The sequence below is a fragment of the Centroberyx gerrardi genome, chromosome 4 (assembly GCF_048128805.1).
Source record: "Centroberyx gerrardi isolate f3 chromosome 4, fCenGer3.hap1.cur.20231027, whole genome shotgun sequence".
Lineage (NCBI taxonomy): Eukaryota > Metazoa > Chordata > Actinopteri > Beryciformes > Berycidae > Centroberyx > Centroberyx gerrardi.
In genome coordinates this window covers 2,017,112-2,036,975 of record NC_136000.1, presented here as the reverse complement: position 1 = coordinate 2,036,975, position 19,864 = coordinate 2,017,112, and the positions used below count along the sequence as shown (strand labels likewise).

The following is a 19,864-nucleotide window of genomic DNA, read 5'->3' as shown; positions in this document are numbered from 1 at the left end:
CACATGTCATTTCAGGCTAAACAGGTGCTAACTGGGTTTATGTGGGTTACTTCTCACAGCACACTGCAAAAAATGACAAGCTGTCCAGTTATTTTATCTTGTTTCCAGACCTATCAGCTTATTTCATGATATTTTTAGTCAAATTCTCTCACTGCACTGGCAGATAATCTGCTGGTTTCAATAAATTTCACTTGATTCATGCCAATATGACTTCTTTCAAGAAATCATCATAAAACACTGAAGAAAATCTTGAAACAAGAAACTTTCTCTAAGAAAATTTCACTTTTACCAAGTAAATGCCCTAAAACAAGTTACATTCTCCTGGAAAAAAGTTACATTTATCAAATTATCTGCCAGTGCAGTGAGATGATTTCACTAAAAAAATCCTAAAATAAGCTCAATAAGTCTGGAGACAAGATGAAATAACTGAACAAGTCTGTCAGGTTTTGCAGCAGCAGTCAGAGCTGAAGCCTCCCAGCCTCCTGCAGCATGCGCTCCTGCAGCAGCATGCAGCGGCGTGTCGAGTTGCTCCTGCAGCAGCGGCAGCAGCAGCATGCGCTCCTGCAGCAGCATGCTGCGGCGTGTCGAGTTGCTCCTGCAGCAGCAGCAGCATGCGCTCCTGCAGCAGCATGCTGCGGCGTGTCGAGTTGCTCCTGCAGCAGCAGCAGCATGCGCTCCTGCAGCAGCATGCTGCGGCGTGTCGAGTTGCTCCTGCAGCAGCGGCAGCATGCGCTCCTGCAGCAGCATGCAGCGGCGTGTCGAGCCGCTCCTGCAGCACCCGCAGCATGCGCTCTGCAGCATGCGGCTCTCTGCTGTTATTCAGAAGAGCATGAACAGTCACATATGGCGCCATGTGGGCAGCAGTGACCCGGCTAAGGAGCAGCTTAACGTCTTTCCAGAGGATCAGGACTCTGCTGAGACTCGGCCCACAGAAGACGCTCGGCTTCCGGCCGAGACACAAACTTTTATCATGTGGTTTGTTGTGTTATAAAGTCTTGTCAGCGGTTTGGTTCATGTCAAGATCATGGAGCAGCTTCTACATGAGAGGGACTCTCAAATAAAAGACAGATAAAGTTTTACAAATCAACACAGATACTAATATCAGTCTGCTGTGTGTGTGTGTGTGTGTGGGAGGTGGATAATCTATTTATACCGCACTTTTCAAAACACAGTTGCAAAGCACTATAGTACATACATAAAACACATCAAATACACAGCAAAAGGAATGAAAGAAGGTAAGAAATAAATGTGTGTGTGTACTATGAGTATTGTGTTTGAAGAATTAATTTCCAAATGCTACATGCCAAATTCAGGCTCTCTGACCTGTCCAGCCTGGAGAAGTTTCTCTTTCAGTCGAGCAAACACTAAAGTTCCCTACTGCGCTTTAAAAACAGCCATCTGGTGGATTTCTCCTATTAGAACAAAACTCTTCATGTTTAAATTGTTTAAACATGAAGTTAGTTAATCCTCAGTGGATTTTCATGATCTGGGTTCAGTTAAAATATCAACAGTCATGTGGACCAAAAACAAACGACTGCAATATTGTTTTGTTTTTTGAATTGAAAGTTTCCATGTCTGTTTATGTGTTTTATGAGTTTTATGACTTTATCCTCCGGCCCTTTCATCTGGGGTCAAACGGGAAATACACCGCAAGAAACAAGTCATCTAGTCTCATATTCAGCCTTCAAATCTTATTGTTCTTAAAACAAGAGAAACATTCTGCAGTGAGGAGAGATAACTGTGTGTGTCAGTCTGTTGAAACCAGTCAGAATAAGGCAGATCACTGCACTGCTGTCAAGAAAATGACTCTTGATTCTACTAAATTCTTCAAACCAGTTGATTTGCATTGGAAACAAGTGAAATTATCAAACCCCACTGGCAGATTTCTTCACTTGTTTTAAGAAAATTATGATTTTAGGACTCAATAACAGACTAAATGACTTGTTAAGATCCTTGTGAAGATAAACGTGTCACAGCAGTGACCCGTTGAGGTGCCTGTCGACCCGGTGCGTCTCGGACCCGGTGACACCCTGACCCACAGACCGGCCCTGCTGAAGGTCAGCTGGATCTGAGGGTTTAAAGGCTTTAGAGGTCGCCTGTCCCACAAACCCACCGGCGGTCTTACAGCAGCGACCGGCTCTCCCAACATGGATCCGTTTAGCGGAGACAGAAGCTCCTGCTGGACTCAGGCTTACTGGGGTCTTACTGTGGTCTGCTTTATGTTCCGCTTCGGTAACGCTTTATTTTCCGGGTCTGCGATTTCCATAATAATTTCCTAGAAAGTTAACTGTTAATTTCTTAGGAAGTTTCCTGGAAAGAAGCATGAAATTATGTTCTAATTACAGGGAAAATAGAGAGTTCAGTGGTAGTTTGGAGTTTCCAAGACAGAACGATTAAATTATGTAGTAGCTATAAAGAAAATTTGAAATCTGAGGAAGGAATTCAACAAATAACTATATTATATATTATATGATTAATGACTTGGGTTACCAAATTGACCTCTGCCTATTATTTTTCCAATAAATAGGTTATAGTTTTGCAATTCTTTCCAGGAAACTCTTTTAGAAATGTTCAGTATCTGATCGACTCTCCAGACTGTTGACAGTTTCTATAAAGCTGCTGCATCACTTCCTGGTTCTTTCCAGGAAACTTCCAGATAAATTAACAATTCCTTTCTAGGAAATTATTAGGAAATTGTGGACCCAGATAATAAAGCGTTACCTCGGCTTCTTTAACCTCCAACACCTCAGAGCTTTTCTGTGCCGTTTAAAATGACCGTGAACTGTTAAAGCTCTATGTGACTTCCTTGTGGTGAAACATTCACTTTTAAAGTCTCTCAGTGTTGCAGTTTGTCTTTCCAAGCTCCAACCAAACCATCTGCGCCACATGAGACTCTGCACAGACGTGTGCTGACAGAACACAGAGGAAACAGTAGAGTCACACAGGAAGTGATGCGTTTTACGGAACATCCAGGTACGATGTTAGCAGATGCTAACGCTAAATCCAGCAGACCAAACTCACCAGTTTCGGTTCCTGCAGTCGAACGCCGCCACACCGTTAGCGTCCGGCGTCCATTTGATACCTGACAGGGAGGATGAATCAGTTTACAGCAGATTTAACAGTCTTGACATTGATGACATTATTGCGTCTTTAACATATTATTTAGTCGTAAGACATACAGGTTTCCTATGTGGAGATCATGGTGTGTATTGCACAGTTTTCATGTTATTCTATCAGTTTACAGAATTAGTCTGAGTCTTGCGTCAATATGTAAACTCTGGTCCCTTATTCGCAAAATCGTGAGTGTCATAAGAGTATATGACACAAAATATAACATGATTAGGCTGATTAAGATTAGGGCTGAACGATTTTGAAAAAATATCTAATTGCGATTATTTTGACTGATATTGCAATTGCGATATGATTTGCGATATTAAAGGGAATGATAATTTTTACATCATTATTCTCATTTTCATTGAAAAATGTATTAAAATTATTATGGTGTGATTTTTGCGGGGATCTGTACCAAACAAAGATGTTTTCTTAAGTCTGTAGAATATGATGTGTAGGCAGGACATCTCTGCAGCACGACAATATTAAATTTAAAATGGTATTTTGACACACATTTCGCCTTTAACAAATATTGCGCCTCCTGCGATTTGAAAATTGCAGTAGGCCATATTGCGATTTCGATAAAATTTCGATTAATTGTTCAGCCCTACATAAGATTAGATAAAACTTTATTGATTCCTGTGGGGAAATTGGGTCATTGCAGCAAATAGTAATATAGAGAAAAACAGAATAATAAATCACACAGGAACAGTCCCAGACGAGCCTCTGGAGTCCAGCTCTCCCTCGGGACAGTAACACTACGTGTGAACTCACCTGGGTAGATCCTGAAGAATCCAGTAGAGCTGCCGAAGTACTGCCAGGTGAGCGTCGGGTCCTTCTGGAAGTTACCGATGAAGACGTCGTTTAACGCCTCCGAGTTGTAAATGGCATTCAGGATGTTGGGATCTGCAGACAGAGGGCAGGATGGGAAGGAACCGTCAGACAGGTCCAGTGGAAATAGAGCTAATATCATCCCTTGCCTGTTTTCCACTGCAGGGCCAACCGGGGCTTATTAGGGCCAACTTAAAGGAAAAAATCCTCCCTTAAACACTTTAACACTGTTAGAAACAGCTGTTGGTATTTCCAGCACAGCTATAATGTAAAATTTTTCAGGATGTAAAACCTCAGCGGTAAACGTCAGGTTTTGGTGTCAGTCCCTCAGAATCAAAGAGCGAGGGCTTCTTTCTAGAGCCGCCATTTTGCACCGAGAGACGTTCAACAGCCTGAAACAGCTTTCAGTTTTTGAAAACAACAGCTCTAGTGAAGATTTGTGCTAAATAACGGTGTAAATATCATATGTTTCTCCACTCTTTCTCCACTGTGGAGCGTTTGGCTTCAGAAGAGTTGGATGGAGGAACTTTGACAGAATATTAATTTTTGGGTGAACTATTCCTTTAATATCAGCCAATGAGCACTAGCGACGCTCACAGCTGAGTTTTGGGTTTGATCAGGTGAAAAACTGTCCTGTGTGATAGGTAAGAATGGCGATGACTCAGCAAAAATGCCACGCCTGCAAAGTGCGGTGCAAGTGTGAAACCCTATTCAATTTCTATGAGCAAAACAGTAAACTGACATTTTCTGCGGCTGCTTTTTCTGTGTTCTAATAATTTATGTGAAATGTATATGGTGTCAATATTTTGTCGTTACATTTTCACGGTTGTCAAACAACAGCAGGATCATAAAAATGTTTTCTTTAAGTCTCAAAATGCAACACGACTCCTCTCTTGAACGTAAGTTTACTAGCTTGTTAGCATTTTGTGACTTCCAGAAAATAAACATTTTAATGATAATGCAGTTCTTTGATAAATTATCAGAACAGGATAACGCTGGTGTTTTTTTAATGCATTTCTTACCGTCAACAAATCCTATGAAAATAACAAAATCAACGATGTGTTTGCTCTCCTCCCGTTACTTTCTGACTTCCCACGTACCGTTTTTAGCCGTCAACCCGGAAGTCATTGGCTCCAATTGTAAGCTAAAAACCTTTAAATACAGCTCACAAAGACATAGTTTACATTTTAAAAATCGCTAACTGTTACCATGAAAAGTCAGGCTGTTGTAGTTATTACCAAATCAAATTCAAATGGGAACAAATTCTTCATTACGTCGGGGAGTTCTATGGCTGCTGGGACATGAGGCTTTACTGGGCAGCGGCTACATGGACGAGACTTGTTGGCAAAACAAAATCATTGCTGATTTTGATATTTTCATAGGATTTGTTGACGGTAAGAAATGTATTAAAAAACACCAGCCTTATCCTTTAACGTCAGGTCATTCTCATCTATGCGGCCTGCAGGAAGTGAGCGCTGCAGCAGAGCAGGCCGGCGCCCGCTCACCTTTGTTGTAGACGTTGGTGGGAACCTGGATGTCGCTCTGCTGCGTGTTGACCGGCAGGTTGTTGAAATGCTCGTTCTCCTCCAGGGGAAACTCTCCGCCCAGCTCCGGGTAGTTCCCGTCCTCGTCCGCCGAGTTGATCATCATGGAGTTGTAGTAGTCAAACTGAGCGGAGAGAGGAGGAGGTGAGGAGCTGCCTTACAAAATAATACAACTATGAATATGAATCTTTATTGTCTACAATGTGGTTATTTGCCTTTGACTTCACCATAAAAAAAAGACATGACTTAAACATTATACACATACAACAATACATGCATCAAATAGAAAAATAAATAAATACAATACAATTCTGAACAAAACCACAACCTAAACCACCTACGCTATACTCTTATTTATATTTAGTTATTTATATTTAGTTGTTGTATCCTGTTACGTTGCTCCTGCAGCGACCCAATTTCCAAACAAGATCAATAAAGTTTCATCTAATCTAGTTTCAGCTGGCGGTGTGACAGGACACCTGAAGCTTTGAAGTTAAATCTGCTACAGTATCTCCTGCAGACTGGCGTGGTGTTACCGCTGATCTCACACACACACACACACACACACACACACACACACACACACACACACACACACAGCTTTGGAAACGTACAGTATCTTAAAATGTGGTGAATTTTGTCTTGTTTTTGCTGATGAATCTGTTTGTTGTGTTTTCATAATTAAATTTCATTTGACTTTAACACTCAGCTAGTTTGTTATTAGGAAAAGAGAAGAGGACCGACCCGTAAAGTGGCGTTGAATTCATGATACAAGTCGGCGTCTTCTGCCGACTCGGCTAACCTCTGAGGGAAGAAACAAAGACAACAGAGGTGAGACCAAGTCAACTTTGCTCGAGTCCCAAGTCAGTCTCAAGTCTTGAGGCTCAAGTCTCAAGTAAGAAGAGAGCAGCTGAGTCAGCTTGTTGTGGTGTGGCTGTAGATCCATTCAGTAACGTTCTCAGTAAAAGTGAATAGTGTGATAAGGTGGATTTGGTTACTGTGACACAGTAAACTGTCTTGTCTTTAGCCCTAGTCTCTACTCCAAAACACTCTGAGTTGTAGCTTGAGAAGAGTCAGCTCAGTTAACCTGAACAAACTGTTAGCTAGCTAACTAGCCGGCAAACACACTGATGTTAATGTGAACATGCTAACGCTAGCTGCTACTAGCTACGTTAGCTAGTGTGCTAATCAGATGTGTTAACAACAAGACAGTGATGTTAGCTGACCAGATACTATGGTTAGCTAGCTAACAAGCTGACATTATCTAAACACTAAATCAATCAGATGGATCAGTGATGAAATGATCAGTTCAGTCAGAAACAGACAGAAATTAATCGTCTGTTCAATTCTGTTGACGGACAGAAACACAATCAGCTGTTCACTGAGGACCTCCAACATGGCCGCCAGAGGGGGGTTACCTGAACGCCTTAATATTTCTGGATAATTACTGAGTTATCAGGAGCTATTCTTGTTGTTGTTGTTGTTGTTGTTGTTAATGTCTTTAATATTACTGCAGCTGATACACTATAGGCCTACTGCTTAAGCATCAAAGTATATCTTCATGCAAATCAATTCTGTTTCAATTGAATTGTTTCCTCACCTTCACCGACTTCATCTTGCTTCCCAACATTCGTTCAATTTCATCAGAATAATCTTTCACCAAGTCTCTGCCGTCCAACTCCACCATCTTAATGATGGACTCCACATCTTTCAGTTTCTAGGAAAAAACAGAAGACTTCAGATAGATAGATAGATAGATAGATCTGTATATTTAATTGATTCATTTTCTTTAGTGGTTGAGTGGATCACACTTAAACTTCTCAGTATTTATTAAATCTCACACCTCAGATTACCCGCTGCAGTGCAAAAAATATCCATTTTATATCATCAAATTATGCATCTGGTATTGGTGGACAATAAGTACAGATGGCCGAGTCTTTTCACTCTTTCAGTGTTTGTCAGTATTTATTAAAGGTCTTCTCAAAATCCCAAAATGCTGCAACAATAAAAATCCATCTTCACAGGTCATTTAATTGAGTATTGGGTCTTAAAATCGGATAAAAAAAAAAACAACCAAAAAACAAGTGCAACAATCTGCTAAAGAGATAATTTCACTTGTTTCCAATGCAAATCGACTTGTTTTAGGAATTTTCTTGAAACGAGTGACGTTTTCTTGATACCAGAGGAGTTTCGGATACTGGCTCTTGTTTCCAGAGTGTTATTGAAACCAGTGAGCTGATCTCCTCCTCTTGGCAGACTGTGTGTGACTTGTTTTATCAGAGAAATCAGATTGTGAGAGTCAATCCCAGATTAAATCACCTGTAGACGGGTTGTTTTTGCAGCGAGGCTCTCTGAGATAATTACGTCGCTTTCTCTGGATCAACAACCTGGGATTCTGCTTATTTAGACTCTCAATTACTCGATTAGGCCATTCACTAATCCCAATTAATCCAAGCAACCCATTTACTGAGGTGGAGCCAAACCTCAGCTGTAACATCAGCGGCTCCGGTCTTCTCCATCCATTCACACAGAAAACTGAACAACTGGAACTGCAGGTTAGGCTTCGACTGATTTTTCAACATCGATAATAATACTGATATTTTTGGATTGAAGCTACCGATAGCCAATATTTGTGCCGATATTCAAGATAGTCAAACCACCCCGAAAAATTCCTAATATTCAGTGTATTCCCCAGATTTGTATTCTTGTCAGGGTGGAAAAGCCTCTGAAACTTTTAGAAACTAGAAACATTTAGAACTAAAACTTCTATTTCAATTAGTGATTTCCTACGTTTCCCAGAATGCCTTTCGACAACACCCAGTTCAAATTACTCCAAAAAACGTTGGATTTCACACACTACTGGTGGCAGATCCACAAAGATGCAAACTGTGGCTGCATTGCATTCTGGTCAGGTTTTGGTGTTGGGGACTGACACCAAAACCTGACGTTTACCGCTGATGTTTTACATCCTGAAACATTTTCTCATATCAAACTCCACTGTAGCTGCTGGAAATATCTGGAGGTGACGTCACCTCGTCTACGATTGGCCGGTTATCCACCAAGAAGAAAAACACAACTAACTACTGAATGGAGACAGGAATGAAAAGTACATCACCAACAGCTGATTTTAACAGTTTTGTGTGTTTTAACAGAGTGTTTTAGGGGGATTTCTCCTTGAAAGGCAGGTTATTCAGATCAGAGCTGCAGCAGAACTATAGGAGGCGATTCTGTATTTTAAACCAAGCAAACTGCAAATTCCCTCAGATAAATCTAAGTCTGACAGACAGATAAATAGATGAATGTCTAAAATCAGAACAGGACTCAAATCCTGACGCTGGTAAAGAGGGCTCGGTCCTCAATCTGGCATTACCCTGATCCCTGCAGTGTGTGTGTGTGTGTGTGTGTGTGTGTGTGTGTGTGTTCCCTGGTCACACACAAACACAGACAGACGCTGGCACACATTTACTCACCGACACACACACACACAAGCATACACACACACACTCTTTCTCTCTCTCCCTCTCTCTCTCTCTCTCTCTCTCTCTCTCTCTCTCTCTGTCCAGTCCATCCAGTCCTCTACTGGTTTGGGTTCAGTCTGTGTCTCTCACCTCTAAGCTCCTGCCTCCTATTCCTGCTGTCATTACACAAATAAAAGGATTTACTGAGAAAAAAAAAAATAATTTCCTGTTTAAGGCCTTATAATGGCTCTTATCCAAAACAAACTGCAGTCCTGCTTCAATGTTTAAAGGGACAATCCCCCCTGAAACACTTTAAAAACAAAAGCAATTGGTGATGTATTGGTTTTGGTGTCAGTCCCTCAGAATCAAAGAGCAAGGGCTTCTTTCTAGAGCCGCCATTTTGCACTGAGAGATGTTCAACAATCATACAGGGAGAAATCCATCGTAGAAGAGGAGAGAGACCAGTTTCTCCACCCACAGGAGCAGGAGAGAGACCAGAATGCACTGCAGCAGAGAGACAGGTTGGGGTTGGAGGAAGAGGAGACTCTCACTGTTTTTAGACTGGAGAAACTTTCACTCCGCTATCACTCTCTCTCCACCTACACTTATAACCCACAGCTGAACGAATTCAGGCCTCTTCTCTGGGGGTTGTCGAAAGGCATTCTGGGAAATGTAGGAAATCACTAACTGAAATAGAAGTAGATGAAGCAGGTTGAGGGAAAGTGGGTTCACCAAAAAAAAAAACACTTGCAACACTTCATCACTTCCCCAAACATATTGAACATCACAGATTGAAGAGAATTTAAGGGACTACAGTAGATCTGCTGTAGTGGTTTTGACTTCCTTTACCTTCTGCAGCAGCAGAGAGCCGGAGTATTTGACTGTCACTTGCCGAAGTTTAACAGATACCCCAGAGGCCCACTGCTGCACCCTGAAACACAGAGAGAGAGACACATGGTCAGCATCAAGATACAAGATCAAAGTTACAGGATACAAGCTGCAAAAATACAAAATCCAACACCATTTATTGTCTGTAATAAAATTCAGCAGGAAAATGTCATCATGCAGAACAGAGGACAACATCCAACACACTAACTGGTTAAATAGTTGTGATAGTAGTAGTTGTAGTATAAATAGTAGTTGTGGTAGTAGAAGTAGTGGTTGTAGCAGTAGTAGTAGAAGTAGTAGTAATGATAGTTGTAGTAGTAATGGTACAACTAGTAGTAGTAGTAAGAGTTGTAGTAGAAGTAGTAGTAGTAGAAGTAGTAATGATAGTCGTAGTAGTTGTGGTGGTAGTAGAAATAGTGGTATTAGTAGTAGTAGTGGTAGTAACAGAATCAATACTAGTAGTAGTAGTGGTAGTATTGGTTGTAGTACTAGTGGTTGTGGTAGTAACGGTAGTAGTAGTAGTAGTAGTAGTAACACTAGTAATGGTAGCAGTAATAGTAGTAATAATGGTAGTGGTAGTAGTAGTAATGGTAGTAGTAGTGGTAGTAGTAGTAGTAATGATGGTAGTAGTAGTAGTAGTAATGGCAGTAGTAACAGCAGCAGTAGTAGTAATGATGGTAGTAGTAGTAGTAGTAGTAGTAGTAGTAGTAGTAGAAATGATGGTAGTAGTAATAGTAGTAGTAGTAGTAATGGCAGTATAACAGCAGTAGTAGTAGTAGTAGTAGTAGTAGTAGTAATGGTAGTAACAGTAGTAGCAGTAGTAGTAGTAGTAGTAATGGCAGTAGTAACAGCAGTAGTAGTAGTAGTAGTAGTAGTAGTAGTAGTAATGGCAGTAGTAACAGCAGCAGTAGTAGTAGTAGTAATGGTAGCAGTAGTAGTAGTAGTAGTAATGGCAGTAGTAACAGCAGTAGTAGTAGTAGTAGTAGTAGTAGTAGTAGTAGTAGTAATGGCAGTAGTAACAGCAGCAGTAGTAGTAGTAGTAATGGTAGTAGTAGTAGTAGTAGTAATAATGGCAGTATAACAGCAGTAGTAGTAGTATCATCATTATTGGCCACCCCAGTTAAGTTTCATCTGATCCTGTATTGTCTTGCTGCTGACAGTGAAACTCTCCTCTAACTCATCAGGATGAACAGAGTGTCAGTGTGGTGGTTTGGTTTGGTTCGGTTTGTGTTGCCGCTCTGATCCGGCGGTGAGTTATGGCAGAAAAAGGCTGTTAATATGACAGCGATGAAAGCGATTGGGATAATCTGTTCCTCACCGATCTGGGTCAACACAGAGCTCCAGGTGTCCGCTAAGCACAGGACTCAGAATGACCTGCCTGTCTGACTGCACAGGGACCGGATACCTCCAAAATATTATCATTACTACATGTTTGGAATTCAAAGTAATATTTAAAGGTGCTATGTGTGTCATTGTACCATAATTTTATAATAATTAGCACATTCATTTTGAGACATTAGCATAATTACCGTAAACAAACGAGACTATCGCTGACAAGATTGGCAGTGGCTACCGGTCTCTGCACTGCATGTTACATAGGAAGCTCAAGTTTCCCCCTGAAGTGATAGTTAGTCCTTGGCCTGATTTCGGTGGAATTCAATCGATAAAATTTTGGATTAATTGTATTTCTGCTGACCACACTACACTACCCAGCATCCCTTTGATACGACAAAGGCACAACTTCCTGGTTTGGTATGTTCCAAATACGTAGCGGGGAACTTTCCATGCAAAGCTAACACGCTGCTGACAATTGCTCATCTGAACTCTGAAGCATTAACCGCTTAGCTTAGCATGCTAGTAAACCGACCAGCTAACGTCGCACCATGAAAACGTTATAGTTAGCGATAGTTCTGGTGTTTGGCTAGTGAACGCTGTCATCCACCAGAAAAAGGAGCAATCATTTTGGTTCGCTCCTTGTGGTGAAGAGAAGCCATTTTATGGGAAATGTAGTTCTGTAACTGCACTTATAAGTACTCAATCTTGTAGCTAAGCATTTTCCCTCAACAGTTACAAAAATGTGTACGTCTAGAAATTTCTTCTGTAACTGTAGGTGCTGCAAGATGCTTTTCAACACAATCTATTGCTTTGTTGATATAAGGCTATCTAGCATTTTTAATTTGACAACAATATATTGATGGTTAAAAAAATGCTACACGGTGCAGCTTTAAATCATGAACAGTAGTGGAAAGGGCATGTTGCTTTGGCTTAGCGGGTTTAGAAACCAGACAGGATCTTTGGAAAAACAGGGAAAAAATACATGGTGATTTGGCTGTTGCATACTGCAAGGATAAAAACATACTCAAAGGAAAGAGAGAGAGAGAGAGAGAGAGACAATAGGAGAGACAGAGAGAGAGAGAGAGAGAATAGGAGAGACAGAGAGAGAGAGAGAGAGAATAGGAGAGACAGAGAGAGAGAGAGAGAGAGAGAGAGTGAGTGTGTGTGTGTGTGTGTGTGTGTGTGTGTGCAGGGTAGGGGTAGTCCCAGGTGGTATAGGGACTACAGTACATACAGGATTAAGACACCATGGGATCAGTTGAGGGTTCCCAACATCACACACACACACACACACACACACGCACACAGTCCCGCTTCAGTGCTGTATAATGGTGTGTGTGTGTGTGTGTGTGTGTGTTTACTCAGCATGTGTTGTGAAAGAATGCCGTTTTATTGGTCCATCTGTTCTGGACATTAATCCTCTGGGTTCAGCAGCACCATAAACACTGCGGTCGCTTTACCAAGAGGAAAAGACGATTTTTCAAAGAACGTCCCCATATGTTTGAGAATATATAATGGGGTTTAACAGGTTTCAAGGGCCAAAGGGTCACAATGTTCACTCAAAACACGATCTAGACGGCACTCAGTAGAGTGCATAGCTCCGCCAAAGCTATGTAATCATTAATATATTCCAGTTCCACATGTAGGATTTCCACCAAAAGTTAATAATTTCTTCCACGCCACATCACCGACTGGTTTCACATTTTCCTGACTGGACCTGAATGGGACATGAGATCTGCCTGTTCACATTCTACACACTTTTAATCATTTGATCTGATTATCTCAACACCACATGACCAATCAGCCACCTATCTGTTCAGTTTCCATTAGAGCTGCTCTTCTACCACTGGACCAAGTTAAACAGGAAATGACCTCTCCAGTGCTTCCATGTTGTTTGATTGGGCCAATAATGGAGGGTTTGCCTCTTCTTCTGTCTGCTGATTGGCCACAAAGTCTGATGGTGTTACATGAATCCGTTCGGAAGTTATGTGCATTTTTATGAGAAGCCACGCCCACTGCCACGCCCCCTTTGGCCAATAGGCCCTTTTCACATTCTGTTTCTCAAAGCTTCTGCATTGAGAATCCGGTGCATTACAACTTCCTGTTGCCAGCTATGGCCTTCACTAAATCACTCCACAACTTGCCCAAAGTGTTTAATTTGTTACATTATCTAGTGCTAGTAACCATTACAATTTTGTTGTTTTTGGATTGGTTTGTCAATAAGTCGCAAAAAGAAACTTGCCACAGGAAGTTGTAATGCACCGGTTTAGCTGTTACCATGACGATGTGAAAAGGGCCTATTGGTGTGAAAAGTTAATCAGTTCTTCCTTGCCCCATGACCATCTTTCCACAAAGTTTGCAAGTTCATAACTGTTGGGGTTATCCTGCTAACAGACAGACAGAACGGGGTGAAAACAAAACCCCCGTCCAACTCTGTTGGCGGAGATAATGATCATGGAAACATGATTGCAGTTGTGATGCAAATCTCCCATCAATGACGTCTGGCTCCATTTGGAGAATTGTCTGTTAGTTAGTTAGTAAATTCTAAATCTCTACCAAGCAGCTAGAACGTTCTCAGTAAAAGTGAATAGTATGATAAGGTGGATTTGTTTCCAAATGTAGTTTACTGTGACACAGTAAACTGTCTTGTCTTTAGCCCTAGTCTCTACTCCAAAACACTCTGAGTTGTAGCTTGAGAAGAGTCAGCTCAGTTAACCTGAACAAACTGTTAGCTAGCTAACTAGCCAGCAAACACACTGATGTTAATGTGAACATGCTAACGCTAGCTGCTACTAGATACGTTAGCTAGTGTGCTAATCAGATGTGTTAACAAGACAGTGATGTTAGCTGACCAGATACTATGGTTAGCTAGCTAACAAGCTGACATTATCTAAACACTAAATCAATGGATCAGTGATGAAATGATCAGTTCAGTCACCTAACCCTAAACAAACAGAAATTAACCGTCTGTTCAATTCTGTTGAGATGGACAAGTAAGTTTAGAAACACAATCGGTTGTTAACAGAACTGAAAATGAAGAGATTCCAAAATGAGATATCCACCATTTAAAAATAAATTAAATGACAGCCACTCTCCCAGTTAACCTGAACAAACTGTTAGCTAGCTAACTGCAAAGACACTGATGTTAATGTTAACATGCTAATGCTAGCTGCTACTAGATACGCTAGCTCCTGTGCTAATCAGATGTGTTAATAAGACAGTGGTGGTTAGCTGACCAGATACTGTGGTTAACTAGCTAGCTGACGTTCCTTTGCGTTCTTCATGACACATTTGATGTAATATCTAATGGCTGAAGTGTGATTCCAAAGAACGCCAAGGATGGAGGACAGACAAAAATCCCGTAAGTTTACTTGCAAACCAAGGATTCATCGGATGGTGACTTGGTGTCAACAATGGGAAGTAAATACAAGTACAAGTGAGTACAGATAAGACAATATAAGACAACATTTCATACATACAGAGACCGCAGACATACAAACATAAATTACAAACATAGACATTTATAGTAGCTACTGGCTGCTCAAAAAGTCACTAGAGGTCGCCAGATGATGTCATGCCCTAATTTGCATATCAAAATGCTACAGTCCCCAGTGTTAGCGGAGGGAGGGAGGGAGGGAGGGGGCTATGCTGTGTACAGGAAGCGCTGAGTCATCAGACCACTTTGGATTAGACAAACAAGTATAACAAACCAGCATCAGCCGTACCAATTTATTGGCAAATGCTTTGCAATTCAACACATTAACACTGTTCCCTATGGGCAGAAAAAGTCGCCAGATTTGTTGCTCGTCACTTTTGAGAAATGAAGCTATGGATTTGAAAAGTCATTAAATCTAGACACAAAGTCACCAAATTAGCAACAGTTAGCAATCAATACTAGGAAGGTCAAGGGCCAGAGGTCACAGCATCCAGATAATAGCTAGAAGCCATGTCGTCAGTCCAGTGAGTGACAGCGGTCTGCAGTGATGTAGCCGTAAACTATGACTTCTAATCAGTGATCAGTGGCCAACAGAAGGGAAAAAAAAGAAAACCATTAATTTTTTGTATTTTGTTCTTCTTAAAATACCCGATCTATACATCATACATCAGTTTGATACTGTGTATGCTACGAATCTGCCTCATGTATGTCAGACTGAAAAGGTGGTAAACTCTACTCTGCAAATAAAAAGGCAGGTCAAGTAAGTTGAGGTGGGTTTTTATCCTGCGGCGGGGTTTTGTTCAGCAGGCATGTGGCGGTCGGATGATGAATGTGGGTCAGGCTGGAAACTGACCGGGCTGATTGGGGAGGGCTGGTGGCCAGGCGGCTAGTCAGCCAGGCGGCCAGGCGGACCCACAGATGGTCATGTAGGCGGGACTGTGTGTCCGGTCAGGAAGCTCATAGGCAGGGGCGAAAATATCCTGCTCAAGGGGAACTACTGTTACTCTGCTGGAATTTTGCTTACAGTAATAATCTGTAATTTCCCTCTAAGTGTCTGTCCTGCTCCTCTCTCTCTCTCTAACCCAACAGTGATCCAACCTATATCCAGTTCATAAATCTTCTCCACTGTCTGTTCTAAACAGCCGGTGTCTGGTCGCTCTTTCCTGGGAAAAATCCTCTGCTGCACAGGAAGTGATGCGTTTTACGTTTCCGGTTTGTTTGGAATCAACAGAAGAAGAAGAACTGGGTAGTTAGCATGAGCAGTGATAGCCACCATGGCTGAACAGACAGAGAAAAGAGAAACTCAAACTGCAGTAACAGAAAATCTAAGCTCCGCCCACACTGTTTGATTGACAGGTGATCTGTGGGACGTGCAGTACAGAAACACCACAGCAATAAGCGCTTAGCAACAAAGATGGAGACTAAATCCTGAATCCAGAATTTCCCCAAGGGGATCAATAAAGTGCCATCTTATCTTATCTTATCTTATCTTATCTTATCTTATCTTAAATAAGAAAAACAGGGATCTCAAGTATTACTACTTTAAAGCAACAATAGTCCAGATTTTGCTGTCAAGCTGCAGCGTCTTCTCAGTCTGGTGTCTGGTTGCTTTGGTTTGGTTTTACTGACCTCACCACACAGGATTTCTGGGTAATGAAGCTTTCAAATTTTTATTGAAAATTTTCAGCTACCTCTCACTATCATTTGGAGCCACCAATATGCAAAGTTGCCTAGTGCAGCTGGAAGTAGAAGTCAAATTACGGGTGTAAAAACCTGCTAATTTAAAATGTAGTCAAAGTAAACGTTACTGAGTTATATTTTTTTACAAAAAAGAACATTTTTACATATGATCTTTCCTTGAAATGTTAAAAGGACTCAATTTCGTTCTGATTCTGATTAGCCAGTTTTGTTTTTCACTTTAACACACCAGAGCGTTCTTTAAATTATTATTATTATAGTTTATTATTAACCACTATCTTAACTAAAGAACCCCGTGGAACCCTCCATGTTCTGTGTGTACAGAGAGAGAGGCAGAACAGAACAGATTTGACTGGGTCAGGAGGGAATACAGCAGCACAGATATTCCTCATGAGATTTAGGGAAACACAGTGAATCATGTGACTGTTTTTTATTTTAAGCTTAATTTATCCAGTGGAAGTGAAGTGAACTGAGCATGCTCCCTGCTTCACCTTCACACACATCTACACACACACACACACACAGTCTTCTACTGAAAAATCAGGTGAGATCAGCCTGAACTGAAGAAAAGGAGCAGGTAACGGATAACAGGTTATATTATTCTTTTTTTAGTCGCTCTAAAGAAAATCCAGCAAGATTAAATCCAAGGTGTTGCCACTATGGACATGACACTGATGAAGACCACAGTGATCACATCACTTTACCCTGTCCTGATAAAGGGGACAGGAGAGGAGAGGAAAGGAAAGGAAAGGAAAGGAGAGGAGAGGAGAGGGAAGGAGAGACAGAGGAGTAGAGGACAGAGGAAACGAGAAGGGAGGAAAGGAGACAAGAGGAGAGGGAAGGAGAGGAGAGGAAATGGGAGGAGAGAAAAGAAAAGGAGAGGGATGAGAGAGGAGGAGAGGGAAGGAGAGAAGAGAAGGAAAGGACAAGTGGAAATGGGAAAAGAAAAATGAGGAAAGGGAAGGACGGAAAGAAAAAGGAAATAGCAGGAGATGAAAGGAAAGGAGACATGGTGAGAGAGGGAGAAGAGGAAAGGAAATGAGAGGAGATAAGAGGAGGAGAGGACGAGAGAAGAAATGGGAGGAAAGGAAGGGAAAGGAAAGAAGAGGAGGAGAATCAGGAAACTTTCTTGAAACTTTTTTTAAACTTTCATATATGGCTCAAGTCAATAATTCTCTTTTCGTCTCCACTCCTCGAGAAACACTGAAATATTTCTCTCCCCTCTGAACTCTTGGAACCTCTGGGAAGTCCCAGATGAACGCAGCAGAATAGTTATGGCTAAAAAAAAAAAGAAAATCATCTAATGGTGGAAATCCCAGATTCAGATGATCACCAAATCTGTTCGTCATATTTTAAGGAATCTTGCTAACAAACAGACACACAGACAGACAGGTGAGAGAGGTGAAAACATAACCTCCTTCTGACTTTGTTGGTGGAGGTAAATATGACACAGCAATTACAAAAAAAAGAAGCACTGTGTCATTCCAGAGGTCATGAGCTGGACCTGAGGCCCGCAGCATCACAGCCACACAGAGCAGACTGCAGCACAAACTCTCAACTGAACCAAACACACTGTCCCAAAACTCACTTCACTGATTTACTTTACCAGACAAATGTGATTATTATCTGCTCACACTGCAAAACATGACAAGCTGTCCAGTGATTTTCTCTTGTCTCCAGACCTATCAGCTTCTTTCATGATATTTTTAGTCAAATTCTCTCACTGCACTGGCAGATAATCTTGCTGGTTTCAATAAATTTCACTTGATTCATGCCAATATGACTTCTGTCAAGAAATAATCATGAAACAATGAAGAAAATCTGGAAGCAAGAAACTTTCTCCAAGACAATTTCACTTTTACCAAGAAAATGTCCTGAAACAAGTTACGTTCTGCATTCATGCATTGTTCATGCGTGTGTCATTTCCATGCTTCCCATTCATTTTCTATGTAAGCAGCTGTGCAATGCATTCTGGTAGTGAAGCGAGTTTCCAGAGGCGTCGGGCTGGGTCACGCTGGCCGCTCCACATTTGCATAAAGTTGAGGTCTAGTCGACTTTATGCAAATTGGGGGCCTAAAGATAAAAGAAGAGCCAGAGAGGAGAGGAAAGGTAGAAATTATTGTTTTCTGCAGACAGGAGGTTTTTAGAGTCAGCAGAGGAGGAGGAAACGGGAGAGGGAGATGAGATTCAGAGGAGGAAGTGAAGACGACACTTACGTCTCCGGTGGGATCTTCATCTGAGCCTGCGCTGTAATCCACAACCAGAAAAATCCCAGAATCCACAGGAGCGTCCCCCTTCCTGCCGTCCCGCCCGCCATCCTGCTCCGCACTCCGACTCCGGGCGTCAGATCCACGCAGCTCGGGTTCAAAGTCCTCGTTTCAAAAGCAGTTTCAAGCTTCAGCTTCAGAAGCCTGGGGGTTTCCGAGAGTTCAAGAGGATCCTAAAGAGTTTGTCGGGAAAGGCTTTCTCATGTTGGCTAAAGCAAGAAGACGACGATGTTCTCGCTGCTGAGTCTTCTGGACGAGCGACGCGGGACGCTCTGCGCCGCGTCCGGAGAAACCCGTCCTGCTGCCGGCATCTTCTCACCGCTCCACCGGTCAGCTTCTCATCCTCGGAAAACCTTCCAATGGTCGTCGACACTTTCTTAAAAAGATCCTTTATAACGTTAAAGATGTGCAGGACGAACTGAGGAAGAAGAAAAACTATGTTTCAATGCAAGAAGAAGAAGAAGAAGAAGAAGATCTGGGAGTAAGAGGGACGAGTCGGTCCGCCACGAAAACTCCAGGACAGAAGTTCATAAAGTCCGTCACATCAGCCGGCTTCCTCTGAACCTCAGGATCCTCCAGGTTCCTCCAGGTTCCTCCAAGTTCTCCGTCAGACCAGGACCAGACTCCGGGCTGCACCCCGCCCCCATACAGTTATTTAGGAAGTAAATACCCCAGGAAGTAGAAGGCAGTCTGCAGCAGTCATCGATTTTGCAGCCGCTTGCCTCCACTGTCGCCCAATTTACGACGTAATCCACTTGGATTAAAAACTCCCCTCCCACCAGAGAGGAGAGGGGCAGAGGGAGAGAGAGAGAGAGAGAGAGAGAGGGAGAGAGAGAGAGAGAGAGGGAGAGGAGGGATTGGAGCAGGGGATTGGACGAGGGACTCTGTTTTATCTAAGAGGATTAGAGTGATTTCTGGAGACAGACTCCAGTCCGACCAATCAGAGCGGCAGAAATAAAAGCCCCTGTGGTTTGGTTTGGCTGAGGGACGGAGAGCCCAGCCAGGACCGACATGACGCCCCGACACACACACACACACACACACACACACACACACACACACACACACACACACACATATACACATATACACACAAACACGCTAATATCTGAGCAGGACAAAACAAGGGGACACACTGAGCTGTTTATACACACAAACACACATGCATGCACACACCCATAGACACTGAGCTACACACACACACACACACACACACACACACTGAACTGCATAATTACATACACACAAATACACACACACAAATACCTACAGGCACAGAACTGCATAATTACACAA

At 42.1% G+C, this 19,864-nt stretch overlaps 1 protein-coding gene across 1 annotated transcript in view; it reads right to left on the bottom strand.

The window, feature by feature from the left end:
* The window catches only part of LOC139931520 (voltage-dependent calcium channel subunit alpha-2/delta-4-like), a 72,817-nt gene extending 54,199 nt beyond the window's left edge, over positions 1-18,618 (bottom strand). The window contains exons 1-7 of the mRNA XM_071925041.2: positions 18,518-18,618; positions 9,794-9,875; positions 7,087-7,203; positions 6,231-6,290; positions 5,448-5,610; positions 3,886-4,017; positions 3,022-3,082 (exon numbers count right to left, since the gene is read on the bottom strand). Coding sequence (XP_071781142.2) covers positions 3,022-3,082; positions 3,886-4,017; positions 5,448-5,610; positions 6,231-6,290; positions 7,087-7,203; positions 9,794-9,875; positions 18,518-18,618 — 716 coding nt within the window. The remainder of the gene's footprint in view (positions 1-3,021; positions 3,083-3,885; positions 4,018-5,447; positions 5,611-6,230; positions 6,291-7,086; positions 7,204-9,793; positions 9,876-18,517) is intronic.
* Between the last annotated feature and the right edge of the window lie 1,246 nt (positions 18,619-19,864).